This window comes from Orycteropus afer, unplaced genomic scaffold, assembly GCF_000298275.1.
Source record: "Orycteropus afer afer isolate SDZICR_OR568_19922 unplaced genomic scaffold, OryAfe1.0 scaffold00123, whole genome shotgun sequence".
Taxonomy (NCBI): domain Eukaryota; kingdom Metazoa; phylum Chordata; class Mammalia; order Tubulidentata; family Orycteropodidae; genus Orycteropus; species Orycteropus afer.
Genome location: NW_006921710.1, coordinates 757,471 through 780,504, shown reverse-complemented (window position 1 = coordinate 780,504; position 23,034 = coordinate 757,471). Strand labels below are relative to the sequence as shown.

The 23,034-nt window shown below is 42.0% G+C and overlaps 1 protein-coding gene across 1 annotated transcript in view; it reads right to left on the bottom strand.

The window, feature by feature from the left end:
• The window catches only part of DDX31 (DEAD-box helicase 31), a 79,800-nt gene that overhangs the window by 3,600 nt on the left and 53,166 nt on the right, over window positions 1-23,034 (bottom strand). Inside the window, exon 19 of the mRNA XM_007944339.2 lies at window positions 19,765-19,933. Within this exon, the coding sequence (XP_007942530.2) occupies window positions 19,765-19,933 (169 nt within the window). The remainder of the gene's footprint in view (window positions 1-19,764; window positions 19,934-23,034) is intronic.

The following is a 23,034-nucleotide window of genomic DNA, read 5'->3' as shown; positions in this document are numbered from 1 at the left end:
TTATCAGGCTGGATTACTCAGCAGGATAGGCAGATGCCACTTTTACTGCAAATAAGGTGAAATCATGGCCTAATTAGTAAATCAATATACCCTGCTATGATGACCACTAGAAAAGAGCTCTCAGGACCTTCTCTCACTTTCAAAGAAGTTCATACAATGATCATCCCAGTGGCAGAAAGCCATCTCAAGATGGACTTTTGTTCATGGCATTTTTTTTTTTTTACAGTAGTTTTATTTTTATGTATTTATATTGTGATTTGGGTGAAAATTTACAGAGCAAATTCACTTTCCATACAGCAGTTCACACACACTTTGTCTCATGAGATTGACTACAATTTACCACAACATGGCATTGTTTTTATAGGACAAGATTTTTTATGTACGTATTGTCAAGTCTAAGAGCCCAGGTGGCACAATGGGTAAGTGCTCAGCTACTAACAAAAGGCTGGCAGTTCAAACCTACCTAGTGGCTCAGTGGGAGAAAGACCTGGCAACGTGCTCCTGTCTAGATTATACCGTAGAAAACCCTAAGGGGCACACGGGATCACTATGAGTCAAAACCGACTCGATGGCACCTAACAACAACAACAGCAAATTGTCAAGTCTATTGATATTTTCTTTGATATTTTATGGCTTTAGGGTCATGCTTAGAAAAGTCTTCCTCATTCTATGATTTAAAACATATTCAAGTATATTTTAGTGTGTTATGCTTTAACTCTAATACCATTCTAGATCTTATTTTGCTTTATGATATGGAGTAGGGAATCTACTTCTGCCCAAGTGTTATCTAAGACAGTTACTCAACAACAAATCTTTTCCCTTGAAGTGCCTCTAGAACACTTTTAGAATCCTTCTTGCAAGTTATGTTAAAGAGTAGATAATGATGATGATTATAATGGTGGCTAATATTAATGGAGGAGCTCTGGTGGCATAGTGCCTAAGGTGGTATCTCTACGGAAGTAGATTGCCCAGTCTTCCTTCCGAGGAGTGGCTGGTGGGTTTGACCCACCAGCCTTCTGGTTAGCAGTCAAATGCCTTAGGCACTATGCCACCAGAGCTTAATAATAATTATATTAGCTAATACCTACATAATGCTTGCTGTATGTAAGGCACAGTTTTAATCACAGGCATTTAACTCACCTCTCCAAAAACCCCATGAAACAGGTACTATTAGTATCCTCACTTTATTGGTAAAGAAATGGGCACAGAGAAGGTAATTAACTTGTCCATGGTCACAAGCCAGTAACAGAAGAGCCAGGGTTTGAAGCTGAGGTTTGACTCCACAGCTTTGTGCTTAACCAGTGTGCTGTAAGTTTTCTAAATAAGAAGCAAGTTCCTTGTATGAAATATTTTTAATATAAAAGCAATGTTTACACTATCTCAAATCTCAAAGACTTCGCAACCTCTGAAAAAAGTGTGGCTTAAATAATAGTTTGGTATCTTGCTAAGTGAAAAGAAGCAGTTAAAAAATATGATTCATTCTATCTCATTTTTGTGGGAAAAAAAATGTATACAGACACAAAAAGCCTGATTAAAATATGAACCAAGGTTAACTCAGATTGTAGGTTTATGGGTATTTTTTAAACTTTCCTCTATTTCTAGATTATTTATAATGAGCATGCATATTATTTTTATAATCAGAAAAAAATATTCATTAAAAAAATAAAAAGCAAATGGTAGAATTTTGCCCTATGCTGAAAATACTACAGTATTTTAATTTCTACTTATCAAAGCATGATTTTAAAAAATAAACTTCTTTGCCTTCTGGCTTTCAGTATATTTGATTTTGTGAAGGTTTTTTCCTTGTGACATAATTAAAACAAGCAGCAAGCGAGCAGACAGAGGACTCTAATCAGAAGGATCACTGCAAATAATCCTGGGCCACAGCTATGCCCCAAAGGACTCTGTAAGGGGAAGCACATCCCAAACTGGCAGAAAAGCCAGGGCTCTAAGTGACTGCAGAAGGAGACACAGATGACTTCAGATGGCTTGAGGCTGACTGAGAGTTTCTATACTCTGGCCTCACTTTTATGGATGAAGAAAAGGCTGAACAGGATTGGAGGACAGTAAAAGTAACAAACAATTCCAGGGAGAATTTGACTAGCAGTCCCTCTGGTGCAACCAAGTAGCTCAGGTAAAGAAACAGCTAGCATGGGATGATAATTTAACCTATTGAAGGAGAACATGCTATCAAACGTTTCATTGTCATTGAAAGAAAAGGAACTGTATCAAGATGTTTAACCTTTGGATTCCGTTTTGGCAATGATATATGCTGTCGGGCCTGTACCATTTTAGGAATGTCTTCTTTGGGATTTCTTAGGATCAAACCAAGTATAGCTTCTATAAAACTACCAGGGCCCCAGAAGATACCCATTCCAATGAGCACTGCTACATCTACCCTACAGCAGTGGGTATTACAGCAAAATTCCTGAGAGTGGCTTTGTGGACAAAGACAAAGATGAAAAGTGGATCTCATTCTTACACCAAAGAATAAGACCCAGTAAAGAGCAGAATGGAAATCCTAGCCCTGGCTAAAGGCAGGTACAATGCCAGGCAGCACAAATCGTAGGCAATCAGTATCTGCCTGTTGATGCCATTTGCTACCTGGAAGGTCATGTACAACAGGAGAGAATAAAGTTGTATTTAGAGATGGCTGATGTCTAAAAATGAAGAACTGAATCAGAATCCCAGAAGTGGATGGGAATTCTGAGATATTTAGCTCAAAATACCAACAGTTTTTAAAATTGTTGTAAAACATATATACATATATAACACAGCATTTGCCAATTGAACATTTTTCAGGTGTCCAATTTCATGTTATCAATTACATTAATCACCCATAACTGTTGCCAAATTTCCCATCACCATAAACAGAAACTCACTACTTCCTAAGCAATAACTCCTCTTCCCCACTGCACGGCACCCCCACACCGGCCCAGCCCCTGGTAATCACTATGGTTTCTATAGGCTCATTGATTATACAGTATTTTTCCTTTTGTGCTTGACTTATTTCATTCAGCATAATGTTTCGAGGTTCATCTATGTCACAACATAGATCAAGACTTCATTTCTCCTTACGGCTGAGTTAACAGTCCACTGCTTACAATCCTTTCATCGCTGATGGATATTTAGGTTGTTTGCGCCTTCTGGCTATTGTGACTAATGCTGCAATGAAGATTGGTGAATACGTGTCTGCTGTAAAGTCTCTTGAGTATATCCCTGGAAGTAGAACTGCTGGGTTTTATGGTAGTTCTACGATTAACTCTTTGAGGAAGCACTCAACTGTTTTCCACAGTCTCAGTACCATTTCACATTCTCACCAGCAATGGGTGAGGGTTCCAATTTCTCCACATCCTTGCCAACGTTTGTTATGTTTTTTTTTTTTGGCACTTTAGCCATCGTAGTTGGAGTGACTTTATTGACTATGCAAAGGCATTTGATTGTGTGGATCATGACAAATTATGGACAACATTGAGAAGAATGGGAATCCCCGAGCACTTGATTGTACTCATGAGGAATCTGTACCTTGACCAGGAGGCTGTCGTTCAAACAGAACAAGGGGACACTACATGGTTTAAAATCAAGAAGGGAGTGCGTCAGGGTTGTATTCTGTCTCCACACTTATTCAATCTATATGCTGAGCAAATAATCCGAGAAGCTGGACTATATGAAGAAAAACGTGGTATCAGAATTGGAGGAAGAATCATTAACAACCTGAGATATGCAGATGATACAACTTTGCTTGCTGAAAGTGAGGATGATTTAAGGCACCTACTGATGAAGGTTGAAGAATACAGTCTGCAGTATGGATTACATCTCAACATAAAGAAAACAAAAATCCTCACAACTGGACCTATGAGCAGCATCACAATAAATGGAGAGAAGATTGAGGTTGTCAAGGAATTCACGTTGCTTGGTTCTACAATCGATGCCAACAGAAGCAGCAGTCAGGACATTAGACGATGTGTAGCATTGGGAAAGTCAACTGCGAAGGAACTGTTTCAAGTGCTGAGGAGCAAGGATATCTCATTGAGGACTAAGGTGCGCCTGACACAAGCCATGATATTTCCAATCGCCTGGTATGCATGTGAGAGCTGGACAATGAATAAGGAAGACCGAAGAAGAGTTGATGCTTTTGAGTTGTGGTGCTGGCGGAGAATGCTGAAAGTACCATGGACTGCTAAAAGAACTAACAGATCTGTCCTGGGGGAAGTGCAGCCAGAATGCTCCTTGGAAGCAAGAATGGCCAGACTTCGTCTCACCTATTTTGGTCATGTTGTAAGAAGGGACCATTCCCTGGAGAAGGATGTCATGCTTGGTAGGGTGGAGGGTCGACGAAAGAGGGGGAGGCCTTCAACGAGATGGATTGATACGGTGGCTGCGATGATGGGGTTCTGCTGTGCATGGGGTCGCTATGAGTCGGAAATGACTCGACGGCACTTAACAACAACAACAACAAGTTGGAGTGAAGTGGTATCTCACTGTTGTTTTGATTTGCATCTTTCTATTGACTAATAAAGTTCAGCATCTTTTTATGTGCTTATTGGCCATTTGTATATCTTCTTTAGTGACATGTCTGTTCAAGTCCTTTGCCCACTTGTTGCCAAATCACAAAAACTTTTGAAGAAGTTCTGTCAGAACAGCAGTGTGCACATCATATGGCAGGGGTGGCAGGCTTAGCAAAGGGCAGGGTACCGGGATTCTGATGACCTGCTCAGAATTCTACCTCTGCCATCTAACATAGATGATGACCTTGAACAGTTAGTAGCTTTCTCTAAGCTTCGTTTCCTATGTCCAATATAGCCTATGCATTGGTTACAGGGTTAATATGAACATTAAATGAACTAGCATGCTGGAGTGTTTAATAAATCTTAATTCTCTTAAAAATACCAGGAATTATTACTTAGATGGAAAAATACCAGGTGGATATGAAAACCAGCAAGTGTATTTGTAACTGGTTTGACTATATCCAGAACATATTGATTGAGACTGATAAACTTGGGACAGAATTCCAGCACCAAACCCCAGAGCTCACCCCTCTGGGTCTGTCCCATATGACACTATTACTGACGACTTAGATGATACTGTAAGACACTGATCACATTTGCAGATGAAAAGAAGCCTGCAGGGACAGCTAATACACTGGATGACAGAATACCTACAATATACTATTAAGGCCAAAAGGATGAGTTTAAACTAAAAAGTGGGACAGATGCAAGGTCTTGCTCTTGGGTCAAAAGAAAAAAAAACTGACAGGAAAGTGGTATTATGAACTATCACGTGTGCAAACACGCAGAGATTTTTGTTGGCAAGTTTCAACCTGAGCCACAGTAGGACCCAGATGCCAAGAAACTGAGAAACTGCCATGGTTAGAACCAGGGGGCTTGGGTGTAAATCCCAGTTCTACTCTGTGAATAGCAGTGTAACCACAGGCAGTTTTCTGCTCTGTAAAACCAGGATAATGCAACAATCACAAAGGATAGTTGTGAGGGCAGAATGAGGTGCTATACAGCACAGCACCATGCCTGGGCAGTGCTGAGCCTCCATCAGTGATGGCTAGGATCCTGCTGTTACTGTTAGTGGCACTAATACAAGTCCAGGCTCTAAAGTATTAGCCCTACTCTTTGCCGGTCAGTCTCTACTTTAAGTTTGGGTAGTTTTAAGAACCTGATTTTTTTCTTTTTTCTTTTAATAACTTTGTACTGTGATTTGGGTCAAAGTTTACAGAGAAAATTGGTTTTCCATCCAACAATTCAAATACATTTTGTTTTGTAACACTGATTGCAATCCTCACAATGCAACAGCACTCTTTCCACTTCCTCCCTGTGTTAACCATTTCCATTTGTCCTTCTTTCCTATGCCTTCCTGCCTTCTTTAGCTTTATCCCTGGACAAATGCTACCCTTTTGATCTCACAAGGTTGACTGTTCTGAGGAGTGTGCACTTCCCTGTTCACCTTATAGGCCTGTTTGGCTGAAAGATAAGCCATGGGGGTCAATTCAGTTCCAGTCTTGAAGGGTGTCTAAGGGCCATAGTTTCAGGACCACTTTCAAGTGCTGAGAAGCAAAGATGTCTCCTTGAGGACTAAAGTGCACCTGACACAAGCCATGATATTTTCAATCACCTCATACGCATGTGAGAGCTGGACAATGAATAAGGAAGACTGAAGAGTTGATGCTTTTGAGTTGTGGGCTGGTGAAGAATGCTTAAAGTACCATGAACCGCTAAAAGAACTAATAGATCTGTCCTGGAGAAAGTGCAGCCGAAATGCTCCTTAGAAGCAAGAATGGCCAGACTTCATCTCACCTACTCTGGTCATGTGTCAGAAGGGACCGTTCCCTGGAGAAGGATGTCATGCTTGGTAAGGTGGAGGGTCGACGAAAGAGGGAAAGGCCCTCAACAAGATGGACTGACATGGTGGCTATGATGATGGGCTCAAGTATAGTAAAGATCATGAAGCTGGCGCGGAACTGGATGGTGTTTTGTTCTACTGTGCACAGGGTTGCTATGAGTCGAAAATGACTTGACAGCATCTAACAACCATCAGATCAGTAAGCCTGAGTCTTTTCTATTACTGAGTTTTATTCCCCATTTTTCTCCCACTCTACCCAGGACCCTACTGTGATCCCTTTTAGAGTGGGCAGCAGTAGTAACCAGGCACCACCTAGTTCTTCTGGTCTCATGGTGGAGGCTGGGGTTCATGTGGCCCATTAGTCCTTTGGACTGTTTCCTTGACCTTGATATCCTCTGAGACTGTGGTTCTGAGCTCCTAGGCCAGACTCATTTTCTCAAGGAGTTTGGTTATGGCTAAGAAGTTTTCCTAACTTTTTCCCCTGTATGCTCTACTATATTTATGGATGTATTTGTAGCACCTACAGATACTTATGCAGAAATATCCTCTGTAAAATCTCTATTAGTGGGTGTGGTCCCATATGCCTTCCCACACCTGTTCAGCTTGCATGTCTCTCTATGTATCCACCACAGATTATTGTTACTACTGTTGTTGCAGGATTGTACATGTAACAGTATTTACCTTTACTGCCTTTAACTCCTGTGCTTCTCCCAGTGTCTTCCTTTGCCTTGGTCATTTTGTGCTGACCTCTCCTTTACTGTCTATTACTTTTCCCTTTACCCAGGTTACTACGTGTCTACCCTATTATTAGTGATTTCCTTTCCCTTCCTATTCCCAGTAACCCTCAAAGAATGTTTCCTTCTGTGTATAAACCTTTTCTTGGCTTTTTACAGTAGTAGTCTCATATAATATTTGTCCTTTTGTGGTAGACTAATTTCACTTAGCACAATGTCCTCTAGTTCATCCTTGTTATGACATGTTTTGCAGATTCATCATTATTCTTTCAAGTTGTGTAGCATGCTATTGTATGTACATACCACTGTTTGTTTATCCATTCATTTGCTGATGGGCACTTAGGTTGTTTCTATCTTTTTGCTATTGTGAATAATGCTGTGATGAACATGGGTATACATATATCTGTTTGTGTCACAGCTCTATTTCTCTACGATATATCCCTAGTAGTGGGATTGCTTGATCATATGGTATTTCTAACTCTTTAAAGGAAGTGCCATACTGTGTTCCACAGTGATTGTATCATTTTAAAGTTACACTAGCAATGCATAAGGGGTCCAGTTTTTCCACACCCTTGCCAACATTTTTTTTTTTTTTTTTAATTTTACTGTTATTGCTGGGCTGAGATGGTATCTGAAAGCTAGATTTTGAAAAGAACATGGGTAAACGAGGATGGGCTGGGTGACAAGCCAATTAAATGACAGACCACGGACCGTGTGAACCGATGAATAGCTGGAGGTGCCAGGGCTATATGGCTAGGCTGGGTGCACTGGTTAAAAACAGACACTTCTGAGTGGGTGGATACTTATTCTCTAAGTTTGGTCAAGGTACTTATTTCTCAAAGTCCCAGTTTGATCACTAACAAAAAGTGGATAATGATATCTCTAGAGGCTGTTGTGAAGATTAAATGAAATAATGTATCAAAGCACGCAGCACAGTGCCTGTTGCAAAGGCACTCATTAAATGTTGACTATTATTATTATTAATAGTATGGAAAAGAGAGGAGTTGTAGAAGATAAGAAGCTGTCATCAGATATCTGACACAATGTCATGTGAACTGTGTGGATCAATGATAAGAACAACATTTTTATTTCTATGTTTGTAAATCATGCACATACAGCATTTGAATTCCACAAAGACCAAACAGTAGAGATGAGACCAAAGGGTGAAAATTGAAAGTGGTTGGTTTTGGCTTATTTTAGTAGTTCTAACAGTGAGCAGTCTCCATCCAGTACGGCACAGGCACCCTGGGAAGTAGCAAGTCCCCACTGCTGGGAGGGTTGAGCAGAGGCCACACAAAGAGTTGGAGAAGCAATATGGTAAGAGTCAGGCCAGGATGTTGGAAAACTTTTAGTCCCTCGCACCCTGAAGCTGTCATTCTTTACTTATAGACTCTGAGAGAGAAAGGTAGGAAAGGGTAGAGGAAATAGCAGTTATTGAACAACGACTCTTAAGTTTGGCACTGTGTTATGTGCTGTTACATTCATCCCTTCAGTCCACTCTCCAACAACCCCATTGCAGTCCCACTTTACAGATAAACTGCTGTCAAGCACCAACCCTGGGATTCAAACTGAGGAATGTTGACAACAAGGCTTATGCTTTTTCCAATGTACTGTGTTTCCAGACCTAGAAGTAAACTAGAGAAAACACTAGATCCAGATTTTGCCTACAACTGTCTCTTTCCAAAGATCTTTCACGATGATTGCCTCTACTTATATGGCGCTCTGGTGGCACAGTGGTGAAAGCAATGGGCTGCTTGCTAACTAAAAGGTCAGTCATTCACACTCACCAGCCACTCCATGGGAGAAAGATGAATCTGCTCTGTAAAGATATATAGCCTTGGGAACCCTATAAGGCAGTTCTACTCTGCCCTAAAGGGTTGCTATGAATCACAATAGACTCAATGGCAGTGGGTTCTATTTGGGTTTATTCCACTCCAGAATTTGCTTCTCTAATAGGGAGCTCTGGTAGCATAGTGGCTAAGGCACTTGACTGCTAACCAGAAGGCTGGCGGTTCAAATCCACCAGCCACTCCTCGGAAGGAAGACGGGGCAATCTACTTCCGTAGTGATACGGCCTCGGAAACCCAAGGAGGGGTCGCTGTGAGTCGTGTCTGACTCGACGGCACACAATGACGACAACAACAACAACAACAATAGTTCCAAATCAAATACTTTCATGTTGTTATGTGCTGTCAAGTCAGACCCAACTCAGCGACCCTGCCTTGGGTTTCTGAGGCGACCCTGCCTTGGGTTTCTGAGGTGGTATCACTACAGAAGTAGACTGCGCAAGGAGTGGCTGGTGGGTTTGAACCACCAGCCTTCTGGTTAGTGTCAAGTGCCTTAGGCACTATGCTACCAGAGCTCCTTAAATACTTTCATATGTGCCACCAAAATATCTCCTGCTTCAAGTCCATTTCTTTGGTTGCATAGATGGCAAATTATCTGCTCATGTGAAAAAATGTCCTTAATAGGGTTCATAAATCTGTCACTTTACCCAATACTGATTCTAGAAGGAAGCAGGAAAGTGAAGTGGTTAGGAGCATGGGCTCCAGGGTCACTCTTGATTTATGGCCACATGACTGGGCATGTCTGTCTCCTCACTGGTTACTGGAGATACTGCCTTGCTTACAGGGACAGGGAGAACTTTCATTGAGACAATGTATAGGAAGGACTCAGGACAGCAGAGGGCACACACAAGCCCTTAGAAGAGATGACAATGAAGATGATGCTAAAGAACTTAAAACAAATATGCAAAAAGAATCATACACCATAGCTCTGGGAGGTACATTCACAAACTATCCCTCTTCTTGACTATTAAGTACTTAAGACAATATTCTACAATACAGACTATTCCTATAATATCAGAACTAGAATGAAGATGACATTTGAAAAATACCCAGAGTCATTCTGTATAGGTCATAACAAGACGGAAAGATGCTGGCATCATTAAAGTAAGAAGAACGTGGAGGGGCTGAAGATATAAATCTTCCTATAGCTGAAAGGAGATAAATGAAAGTGAAGTTAGATTAGAAAAGCAGAGTAATTAATAGGCTCTAACACAGAAGGAGGCTGAGGATGTCTAAAACTACACTGTGGGTAGCAAGGCTCCTCCTTGTAGTAGTGAAAAGGGGAAAGCTGGAGGACTGCCATCTTCTTTCTTGATTTCTCAAATGAAATGAAATGAAACAGAAGAACTCTAAGCAAAGGCAATCTAATGATGAGCTGGGTAATCTCCTGTTGCATGCAGCCTCATCTGGTATCTGCTAGGCCAGCCCTATCTTCTAATTCCAGTGCTTGGAAGGCTACAACAGTGAACAGATCGTCTCCAGGATCTTCCCAGGAGAGGTGGGTAGGTTCCTATTCTTTGTTGTCAGCCCCAACTGCTTGACTGAATGCATACCCTGTGGTTCCTGCTGTCTGCAGGTGACCCAGGTGTGGAGGAGGCTCAGGGTCACTGTGAAATCCCTCTAATCGCCTCATTAGCAGGGTGGAGTTGAGGGTGGGTTTGCTCCACAAGGAGGCAGAAAGCTGGTAATTGCATGGTGTCAGATAGAAAAAAATAGTGGTAAAAGTAAAAGGCCAAATGTAAAAAGCTTCATGTGCACAGCTGTAATTAAACCAGAGCTCTGAAAAGTAGGGCCTCCAGTACCTGAGCACAGAGAAGGGAAGGGAATTAAAACTGGATTTGCAAGGCGTCTTCTGAGAGGGGAAAGGGACAAATCCTCCACTGGAGCATATATCCACACAATGCAAACCATTTGGTAATTCAAAAGTCAACAAATGAATTCATTTGATAAATAGTCCCTGAGTGATTTCTTTGTGCCAGGTGTTCTCTACCCAGAAAAAACCCAACCACTGTCCAGAGTAATTTTCCTGTCCCTTGTTCCAGTCTGAGCAAGAGTATATTCTTCTCAGTACAAATACTCCAAAGAGGTTATTCAGTGTGGACTTCAAAGTCACACATATTGTCTCCCTTGACAGAGGACATCCATATATGCTCATTTATAATCTGTGCAGCTCTCCCAGGTTCTACATTAAATTATTCTAAAGTAATCGTAACTCATCTTTGCACTGTGGCTATGTTTTAGGCAGTAATTTATTGCTGTATTGTGTTAAGTTAAGGAGGACACTCCATTACCTGCCCTGAGTACCACACTCTTTCAAGTTTTCAGGGGTTGTCCCTGGGTCTAGAGTTTTGAGATTTGGTAGCCAAGTTTATGTTTACCTCTGTCTTAAAAATTTTAGACTTTCATAAATAGTAATTCTACTTAGCCTTCTATTGGGGGTGCTCATTAACAAAACAAAACATACATATATACATAAATACATACATAAATACATATATATACAGGAGCTCTGGTAGTATAGTGCCTAGGGCACCTGACTGCTAACCAGAAAGCTGGTGGTTCAAATTCACCAGCCACTCCTTGGAAGGAAGGTTGGGCAATCTACTTCTGTAGTGATACCGCCTCAGAAACCCAAGGAGGGGTTGTTATGAGTCGAGCTCGACATGACAGCACATAACAACAACATCAACCACACACACACGCGCACATACATACACTTGGGCCTCACCTAAAATCTACTGAATCAAAATTTCCTGTGTTGGGGCCTGGGCATCTTTATTTTCATATAGCTCTCCATTAGATACTAAGAGCTTCCCCACAGCACAAACACATCTGTCCTCACAGCTATGACCAGTCATCCTAACTGCTTCTCTCTGGTCTTTAGGCTAAAGCCAAGTATCTGACCTTCCCTCTTACCTTATCTCCAGGTTCTCTGGGCCAATTCTAGCACCACCTCATGGTCAATCAGAGAAACAGAACCAGAGACTCAGTCATGCTGGGCAATCTGCAGGGGGTACTGTTGTCCTTGTTGTTGTTGTTGTTGTTATGTGCCCCGACTCATAGCGACCCCTCCTTGGGTTTCCGAGGCAGTATCACTACGTAAGTAGGATTGCCCAACCTTGTCCTTAGGGATTGCTTTTATGCCAAGAGGAAGGAACTCTCAACCTCATTTGTTCTCTTAGGATAGCCTATGACTGCCGATTGGAAGGTGGGGCTCTGAAGACAGCTTCCCACAAGGGAGGGAATAGTTTTTTGCAGGATTTATCAAATAAAGAAGCCTTATTTACCTCTTTTTGATGTCAGAATGATTCTTTTTCTCCATCTTTCCCTTTCTGTGCATCCTCTCAGAGTTACGGAATGCATTCTAGTTCCATTCATTCATTAAAATTTATTAACTGAGCACTTATTATGTACTGTGTATTATGTAAGCACTAGGAATATAAGAAACAAAAACCACACAGGGTTTCTATTCATGAGCTACATTCCAGAGCAGGACACAGACACTAAACATACATATAAGTAACAATCTGAATATAAACTTGTTACCATGTCAGGTGTTAGAGAGCGAGGTATGAGGGTAGCTATCTGGTCAGGCCAGTCAGAGAAGACCTCTCTGAGGAAGATAAAGAGGAGAGGGAGAGCAATGCAGGCCCAGGGAATGCTCTGGCAAAGGCCCTGAGCACTGAGGCAGTAAAGTGTCAGCTAAGGTTGAAAGGTCTGCAAAGGTGAGGCCATGCAGGGTCTTGTAAGAATTTGTTGCTGTGTTTGCTTTTAATGATTAGAGAAATGGGATGTCACTAGAAGGCTCTAAGCAAGGCACAATGGGGTGAGGTTGTAGAGCTATGGCTGCTGTGGGAGCACATGCTGCAGGGAGACCTGGCAGGAGACTATTTCAGAAGATCAGAAGAAGCTGTAGGACTAGGGGCAGAGAGTTGTCATTCTTGAAGACAGTGGCTGGGAAGCAAGGAGGCCAGGAGAACCAGTAGTACTGAATGCTACTGAAAGACCTAGTAAGAAGAGAAAGGCCTCACATGCAATGCATTTATGCTGAGAAATCCCCAAGTGTGGCTTTGTCCAGCCTCTGAGCTCATGTTTGGCCCAATCTGTCTTTTTATAGAATGATAACTGGCTCAATGAAATCGAGAAAATTTTCACAGTGGGCAAGATTCCAGGTTTGCCTTCAGCTAATTAAGTGATATTAGGGAGGTTGTAAATGCCACATAAAAATTGGCAGGCAAGCTGCTCCTAATGATGAGAATATTGCTTTACAGGGAGATGCAGCTGCAGCTTCTTAATGCTAGTCTTTGTAGGAACTGGTCATGTTTTCAAGGTTGTTTCTGAGAAGAAAAGTTCAAGGGTGCTAAGAGGCTGCCAGTGAACTTCACTTTTCGCTCTCTCTAGAGATACCTCTAAGTATGATGACATCAGAAGACAGAACCAACACAATCACATTGTCATTATTATCATAATGAAAGGACTTTCATTTACTCACAGGCAGATCTTGTGTCCATGCTTCATCCTAATCATCTGGTTTAAACCCCATGATAATACTGTGAGGTCTGATACCTCCATTGGAGAGACAATGGAACTGAGGCACACAGAAGCCAAGTAACTTTTCCAAAGGCACAGAGATGTTAGTACCAGGCAGGACTCAAATCAGACGTGTGTGAATTTAACTCTAGGTTCTTCATCACTGAGCAACACTGCCTTCCTTAGGCAGCATTTAAAATGCCAGGGGGAGGGGCAAGACAGAGGGTTAATGAAAGTATAAAGTTCCCAAGCTATAGCACTGTCTAACACAGTAAGCTCTTACTAGTTATTTAACAATTATTGAATGAACAAGGGTGAGAATCATGGAGATTGTCTTAACAAAGGCTTTCAAGGATGAAAAATGTACAAAAAAAAAAAAGAACTTTGCAAAAATTTCCAATTTGAACTTCAATGATAAAGTATTTAGGATAATTCAGATGGGAAAAGACTGTGTCCAGTCTATGAAGAATGGCTGACTAGCAAGTATGATTTCCATGAGAATGTTACCTCATTTTGGAAATCAACTAGAATTAGCACTTTAGAAGGAACAAAGGTTAATAAGAAAATGCTCTGCAGTGCTTGGCAAACATGCCTCTGGGCACATGGTAGTTGAGACATGAGGGCAGAACCAAGCACACCCAACCTCATAAAACCTTTTATTAGTAACCACAGCCTGCTGAATCCTGACCTAGGACACCCAGATCTACTGAGTGTTAAAGGGTAAGAGTTGTTTCAGATAACCTTAGATTATTTACCTGTTTGGTGAAATCAGAACTACCAAGTAAAACTTCAGTTAGGCTAGTCTGAGTAAATGCATGCAAATAAAATATTCCATTTCTTTCAAGAACAGTCAACAATTCATATTGCTGTTACTCTAGGAATTTTAAAAGAAGGGAGATGACAATAGGGGAACAAAAATGATGGAATTATTGACAATGAAGATGTCCTAGATGTTTCTGGGCATTAAGAACAATGTTAGCGAGACACAGATATACAAAAGCCAGGGGTAAAACTAGTCTCAGGTAGCTACAAACTATATCATTTGGGAAAAGCAGAGTCTGGGTATAGCTATCATTATACAAGATAGGATGGTCTAAAAACAGCAGATTCACTCTTTAATATCATCACAACACTAAGCCACTGAGGCACATTCATTTTTCTAGTCTTGAACCATTTTGTAGAGTGTCAGATAGAGAGAGAATCGTGGCCCTAAAAGGTATGCCTCTCACCGTTCCTACACATATTCCACCCCTGTGTGGCACTGCCTAGACAGACACCTGGCAAACTACACAACTCTGTCCTCCCACAGGTGACAGTCCTGGGTCTCTACATCTCCTGAAAAAGTGCAGAGGTTTGGAAGGTATGTTACCTTTGCTTCTCAGGAACTTCTGGATCTACATAGCTTCAAAATAAGAACTGCATTTCACAGAGGAAAAATGCTGTTCTTGTGATGGATGTAGCTAAGGGGCCATTCAATATTTTACCAATATCACCAACTATCTGTGTACATGTATATGTAGGTGTTTGGCAGGGGAGGGGCTTGTTTTGACAGGTTTGTGTGTAGGTGTCAGGAGAGTTTTTGTGACTATGACTGTATTTCTGTGTGCACAGGGGGAAAACATTTAGTGTTTCCTTCCAGAACTGAGGACTGAAAAGGTAGCAGAGACCTGGTTATTAAGAACTCATTTGTGGACATTAATTATTTATTTTCTTTTCCTGAAAAGTGCTGAGTAAAGGAAGAGAAGCATATGAGATAAAGATTCCCTTTGGCATTGTATAGAAATATCTAAGAGTCTTCTAACCTAACCTGCCCTTGATTCATATTTTTAATACCCCATCTGAACTTCTTGTTTGGCGTATGACAGGTGATTAAAGGAAAGATTTTGTTTACGATCTGACAGATTTGGTTTGCAGGTATCAGAGCTTTGCACATAATATATAATTGTTCTCAGCAGTAAACACCATAAAACGGAGTGCTGAATAGTTCACAGAATTTAGTGCTATTATTTTATTCACCCATATAAAACATAAGGGTTCCATTCTCCTTCTTGACAGATGGATTTCAGAGGAGACGTTTCAGCTCAGAACAATAATTGTGGCCACAGCATAACTCTCCATACTTTGTAGGGTTTAATGGACTTTCTTTCCAGTCCTGAAAAAGTAGCAACTGGCATTTGCTTGAGCCCTGACTGAGGTGTGGAAAATCTGTCAAGTTTTCTCTGCCTCTAACCCTGACCACAATTATACGGTCCATGTGCAGATTAGCTGCAAAGTCATTCTTCCTTCAGGAGTGACAAGGTTTCCTCAAATGAAAAAAAGGTACTTAGTGTATCCTAGAATGCCCGTCTGCGTTATACAGGCAGGGGTGGGGTAGGAGGATATAAGGAGTGTGAGAGAAATGCCTTCAAAAGAAGGACATAACAACAGAAAAAGTAGCTATACCAGAGTGGTGACACGGCAAGAACAGAGAGTGGCATTGTCATGAGCAGAGTAATCCTGTGACACACTGCTGTCACTCACCACCCAGCTCCCTGCCGCGCCAGCCAGACATCAAAGGCTGCCCCATACCATCTTACATGCTCTTTATCGGCTAATCAGCCCATTCTTCCCTAAATAAAGCCCTGTTAAATCCCCTGCTCACAGGGGTATAGTAGTCCTGGTGCCCATCTGCTAGTGAGGGTCAGCTGAAGCAGGAGGCGGCGGATTGCTCTTTCCCTAGTGGCTTCTCAAGGTAAGGACAATGCTGTCTCCAATCCCCCCTCCCAACTGCCTCCTTGCCTCCCCGCTTTGCTTTCCAGGATCTGGGTAAGCGCTGAAGACATCCCAGGCTGAAGAGCTGCTATCTGGATTAACACTTGCTAATGAAATTCCTAGTCATAGATCATCTGCTAACAATAAAATACCGGGATTGCATTTATTTGAAGGGAGAGGCATAAACAAAGATATGTTTCTTAACAGCTTGGCAGGTCTATTCTTACCTTCTCAAAGTGTCAACATTTCAGAGACAATGAAATGATGGTTAGACTTCCAGATTATAAGAAGGTCATTCTCAGATGCAGATTGAGAAGCCTTATGGTTTAGTTACAAACTCAAAATCAAAGTCAGTATGTGCAGATACCAACTACACCAAATCCAAAGGCAAGGAACTAACTCTGATCACTGTACCCCGATTCTGGCATGGCCATGTGTATCTGGGAGTAGACCTGGAGAGTCTTCTCCCCCCACTGGCAGTTCTGCCCAGGACAAGTAGCGTGCAGCAGCAGGCAGTGCTCTGCTCTGCACTCTGGACCTCAGAACCACCTGGGAAACACCAGAGCTGTACACGCCACTGTCACCTGGATACTGCAGTACAATAGTGTGTGGAGAAGTAGTTTCTATCTGCTTCACAGATTGATTGGACTATTATCTTATAGGAGAGGTACCAATACAAGAGTTAAAAAAACAAAAACCAAGCATCTTAAAAATTTCAAAGCTGGAATTAGAATCAGACAAAACTTTAGCCATTGTAAAAAGCTGCCTAGATGCCAAGTCCCAAGACAGCAAGTTGGATGTTCCTGAATCTTAATCCATCTGGTTTCTAGCTCTCTATCCTGACACTTAATCTGTATTGCTCTTTATGGTTCAAAAGGCATATTCACATGTACCACCTAATTTTGATCCTCAAAACAATCTTGTAAAGTAGCTAAAACATGGTTTATCTTCTTCCTTTTGTAGCTGAGGAAACCCTATGGTCTAAAACCCACACCAGAATGGAGCTGGGCCTTGACTCCAAGACCAATGACCATTTCCCTACAACAGGCAGTCCCTCTTCCTTTGCCACTTCACCACAAGATGTTGGGTCCTCACAGGGTTGATGGGGTAATCACACTTCCTGGTGAATGAGCATCACAGATACTGTGCTGGACCATGTAGGAAAGTGTGGTATTGCCTACAGATTCTCAGAGTCAAGGGAAGTATATTCTGTGGCATTTGCAATTAATGTGCAGAAAGAAGAATACACAATGTGAAATAACTGTCCAGAATATCCAAGAATTCCATAATAAAAGTGGGGACAGTGAAAGAAAAGTCTTTGCACTCCCAAACATTTACTCTACTTATTCTTCCTATGCAAAGGTTGCATAAGTGGTAATGGCAATCCATCTCAAAGTTCCTCCCCAAACCAGCTCATGGTGTCTATAATCCTCTAGCTCCTAGCTTGTCTTAATTACCCATTGCTGTGTATGATAACAGAAATACCACAAGTGGATGGCTTTAACAAACAGTAATGTATCTTCTCACAGTTTAAGAGGCTAGGAGTCCAAAAATTCAGAGCGCTGGCTCTAGGGGAAGGTGTTCTCTCTGTTGGCTCTGGGGGAAGGTCCTTGTCCCTTTTCAACATCTTAGACCTGAAGATTGCTGTATGTCTTGGCATCAATCTTCCCCTGGGTCTAGGAGGTTCTCAATGCAGGGGCCCTGAGTCCAAAGGATGCACTCCATTCCTGGCTCTTCTTTCTTGGTGGTAGTCAGATACCTCCCTCTCTCTTCGTTCCTCTCTCCTTTTATCTCTTGTAAAATAAAAGGTGATGCAGGCCACATTCCAGGGAAACTCCCCTTACATTGGATCAGGGTTTGACATGAGAAAAGGTATTTCATCTCACCCTAATTCTGTCACAACTGACCGGCTGATCACATCAGAGCATATCATGGGGAAGATTACATCATTATATAACTGCCGAACCACTGAGAATCATGGCTCAGCTAAGTTGAAGTATATTTTTGGGAGACATAATTCAAGCATGACACAGCTCCTAGGAAGTTCTGTGTCCCAATAGCAAAAGAAAAAAAGAAGATATTTTGCAAATGTAGTTTGCTGACGGAAATCATCTCAGGATCCCATGAAATTGTAAGATGAACTAAGAGCACACCCTCCAATCCACAGGGCAATGTTTCTCACTCTGATTTCCCTCTCACTAGAACCTCTGATGGTTCAGCAGTGGAAGTCCTGACTTTCACGTGGGAGACCCGGATTTGATTCCCGGCCAGTGCACTTCAAACATAGCCACCAGTGTTCCTGAATCTTGCATGGTGCTTTGATGCTAACAGGCTTCAGAGGAGATCCCAAACTAAGATGAAGTAGGAAGAAAAGGGCTGGCAATTCACTTCCAAAAATCAACCAATGAAAACCCTACAGAACACAGTGGCCCAATCCCATTGTACATGGAGTTGCCATGAGTTAGGGTCAACTTGATGGCAGCTAACAATAACAATAGAGCCACTGGTCAGTTCTCAACACACTCTTTGGAAGGGAAAGAGTCTTCTGCTCTTGTGTGCAACAATGCTTAGGCCTGAGATGTGTCAGCACCGTGGAGAATGACACCCTGGACAACAGAGCCCAATACCATTGTTGTGTGCTGTTGAATCAATTCCAATTCATAGTAACCCTGTAAAACAGATTAGAACTGATTCGTAGCGTTTCCTAGGCTGTAATCTTAACAGGAGCAGATCACCAGGTCTTTTCTCCCACGGAGCCGCTTGTTGTTGTTGTTATGTGCCGTCGAGTCGGCCCCGACTCATAGCGACCCCTCCTTGGGTTTCCGAGGCAGTATCACTACGGAAGTAGGATTGCCCAACCGTCCTTCCGAGGAGTGGCTGGTGGGTTTGAACCGCCAGCCGTCTGGTTAGCAGGCAAGTGTCTTAGCCACTATGCTACCAGAGAGCCGCTGGTGGGTGTGAAATGCCGATCCTTCGGTTAGCCGCCAAGCACTTAACCACTGCACCAAGAGGAGCCTAATACTAACTCCCTGGAAGCATCCAATTAGAGTTCTTTAGCTTCCTAGCTCGTGCAAATCTGCAGAGCTTGGTGGGGTATTTACATCCTCCAATCTCACTACATGGTATGCCTCAGGAGCTAATTTCATGAAACATATTGGAAGTTTTTGTACAAGTATCAGATGCTTTCCACAGTGGCCACAGTATATTTGAAGTTCCAACTGTGGCAAGTTCCCTAGTTACTCTACAGCAACAACCTTTGTGTTACTGCTCCAATATACCCACTACATTTGGGCTTGCCAGGAAGATATTGCTGAATTTCTATAGATGCCTTAAAAACACTAAGATTAGGTATTTTTTCTCTTGTTCCAAACACTTACATTGAAAAAAGGGCAGATACTGATGACAATTTCTCACAAAAACAAAAGACAGAGGGAAGTGTTTCCATGAAGTACAGCAGTTGACCTTATCCTATCACCTGTAAACCTGAACAGAGCTCTCTACACTCACCAGACTTTCAACTACTCGTTACAGGATAATTCTGCTTATCTTACCTTTTCAGATTTGTCTTCTTCTTCTTCATAGCTGAGACATTAAGATTTGTGGGGGCATCTCTTAGCCCAAAGCTCTTAGCCACATGTCCAAGGTGGAGGGATCGGACATGGAAGATGTGCTTCATCTCCCTGGGGTAGGTTGCATAGGCTCGGATGAAGGACTGCAGAGCTGACAGAGAAAGGGAGAGGGTTTTGTCAAGACTGAGGGCTTGGGGTTCATCTCTGCACTTCATCTTTTTTTTTTAAAAGCTTGTTTTACATTCAAAGTCACACATACATTTAGTTTCAGTCCCCATTCGCCATGTCCAGCCCTAACCCAGTCTCTTCGCCTCCCTACCCTGCAACACTCCCCCTGTGCCCCTCATAATTATACACTCCTGTTTTCCTGCATTTCCTCAGTTTGAATGTTGGTCCTTTGGTGTCCCATAGTCTATTGCTTTAAGGGATGTATTACCATTGAGTGTGTGGTAATATACACACTCAATGGTAATACATCTCACTAACCATTGTCTGAGAGCCCGCCCCTGGGGGTGAGTTTTATTCCAAGCACTGAATGTATTTCAGGGCCATAGTATTGGGAGTCTCACTAGACTTCATCTGACCAGTAATTCTGGTCATTATTGAGTTTTTGCATTTTGTTTCATGTTTTCCCTCCCACTCCATCCAGGATCTCCAGATTTGCTTTCCTGAGTGGTTGGCAATGGTAGCTGGGCACCATCCGGTTCTTCTGGTCTCGAGGGCTACCATGTCCTGGGTTGATTGCTTCTAAATGCGCCCCCTTTTTTTTGTCTGCACTTCATCTTGCAAGGTAATAGTGGGACCCAACCAGGACAGTTACAACATGCATGGACACCCTAATTCTGTACTTCTGTGTAGTTTTTCTTTTTTTTTTTAATTCTTCAAAACAAAACCAGTAACAACATAACCCCAAATCATAGTCCAAGATTATCACTTAAAATAAATCCAGTAAAATTTCAGATATGATTGCATACCTTATAATGACCCCAAAGTGGAGGAGCCCTATTTTATTGTCTTGGAGCCTAGTACAGTACCTAGCACATGGCAGGCACCTGAAAAATGTTTCCTATATAAATGAATGAAAGTGAAGAAGTTAACAAATGAGCAACACAGCACGTCTTTTTTTTTTTTTTTTAAATGAAAGTGAGGAAATCATTACACCTTTATGTTGGGAATATTTTTTCCAAATTAAATTTTAATTTTGTGAATAGTTATTGTATGCCAATGTTATAAAACAAAAAAAATTCAAAAGGGTTTGTTATGGATATCAGTATGTTTACTCTGAATGAAAGACATTACTATAAATGTTGTCTCCACCACAACCCCTGCCCTCAACCTTCCCTTATCCAGAGGCATTAATGGGATTTTAAAAGCAAATTTATTCTAACAGTATCCAAGATTGGCCAATAAAGTGCTTTTTACCCATTCAAATAAGGGGTAAGAAAGGAAATGAAACAAGAATCTCAAAAAGAAAATTATTAAATATCTTAAATAGTCCATGAAACAGTTCATCCAAAGACTGCCAACAGTTTAGAGGTGTTGTTGTTGTTATGTGCCATCGAGTTGGACCTGACTCATAGCGACCCCTCCTTGGGTTTCTGAGGTGGTATCACTACAGAAGTAGATTGCCCAACATTGCTTTTGAGGAGTGGCTGGTGGGTTTGAACCACCAGTCTTCTGGTTAGCAGTCAAGTGCCTTAGGCACTATGCTACCAGAGCTCCTAGTTTAGAGGTAGTCAATCAAATATTCTATCAGAGAAACTGCAGTCCCATTTTAAAGCTAAGAAAAAGCCATCCTTGTTTTAGATCCCCTCACAGGCCAGAGAGAAGTCAGTTCCCAGGAAGGCGGAGTTTTACCGACATCTTAACTTTGTATTCCTTTGAGAAAAGATTATACTATCCCCAGTATCCCCTTGAAAGTCTTGCAATAACAGTGAAAATTAAGTCTCTGCCCTTTTCTTACTGCAACAGGGAAGGAGGAAATTGCTCTGAAATGCAGCTCCCCACGCCCATCACTGCTCCCTCTACTTTCAAGCCCTGCTCTTCTTGCCATCCACTGTGCAACCTGCACTCTCTGATGGAAGGAGGCACTAAACACTAGCCTCCCCTCACCCTCGCTTGTTGAGCCACTGGACTGGCAAGTTTGCCCACAGCTTAAATGTAATATCCCAGCAGTACCTGGAGATTGGCGTTTATGAACAGTAATAAAAAGTGTCATTTTAGCAGATCAGCTCCTGAAAGGATCCTGAGAATCCATCAAAGCTCTATTTACTGAGCAAAGTGAACTCCTTTTCCCAATCGATGAGAAATAATAACCAAGGCAACTCCTCTGCACCCCTTTCTTAAATCTGTGCTTACTCCCCCTTTTAATAACTGGGGACTAGCTTTAAAAAAAAAAAAACAAACTTTAACATTTCAAATGGTCTATACTGTTTGGAGGGTTCTGATACCAGGCTCCTAGACACAAAGCTACATATTCAAGTTCTCAGAGACACAAGTGCTACAACTACAGTGACCCAGGAGACTGTTTCCTCTGTCTCACCTACTCCCAACATTTACCCTGGTCTGAAAGATCCAGACTGAAAGCAAGCCAAACCAAACCAAACCAAGCCAAAGATGTTTTACTTTTAAAATCTCAGTTACCCAAATCCTGGCCCTGGTCTTGTTCATTCCACTCTTCTTCTGCTTAAGCAGATTAGTCCCCCGTCTTCCGCCTGTGCTTATTCCCTCTTCCTGAGGCTGGAGAGCTTCTGTCCCAGGAGACTTAGGTGCCCAACTAACAACCTTACAGGGATAATGAGTGTGCCAAGAAATGGCAGGAAGTGTTTTCTCCCTAGACAACTGGTCAGGCAGTATTTCACACTGCATATTTTTACTAAATCTCCTTGTCCTCAAGGCACCTGTCTCATTGGGGACAGCGACAGTTGGTTGTCCTCACATACTTGCATGGACTCCCATGTTTAGATGATTCAGAGAAGCAGAAATTTCAGCTGTAGCAGCAGCTGTTTGTAGGGCTTTCCAAGGTGCAGGTAGTGGCTCATGTTGGCATTGTCTAGAATATGCAGAAGGAACAGAGGCTAGAAGACCAACCCAAGTGGAAAGTAGAGGAGTAATGAGAGTATTTGAGATGACGGGTGAAAATACAGCCAATTAGAAAGAGTACTTTGTAATCTCCGATTCCTATTCCTAGCCAATTTAAAGTAGATTAATTGTTGTTGTTGTTATGTGCCATCAAGTTGGACTCGACTCATA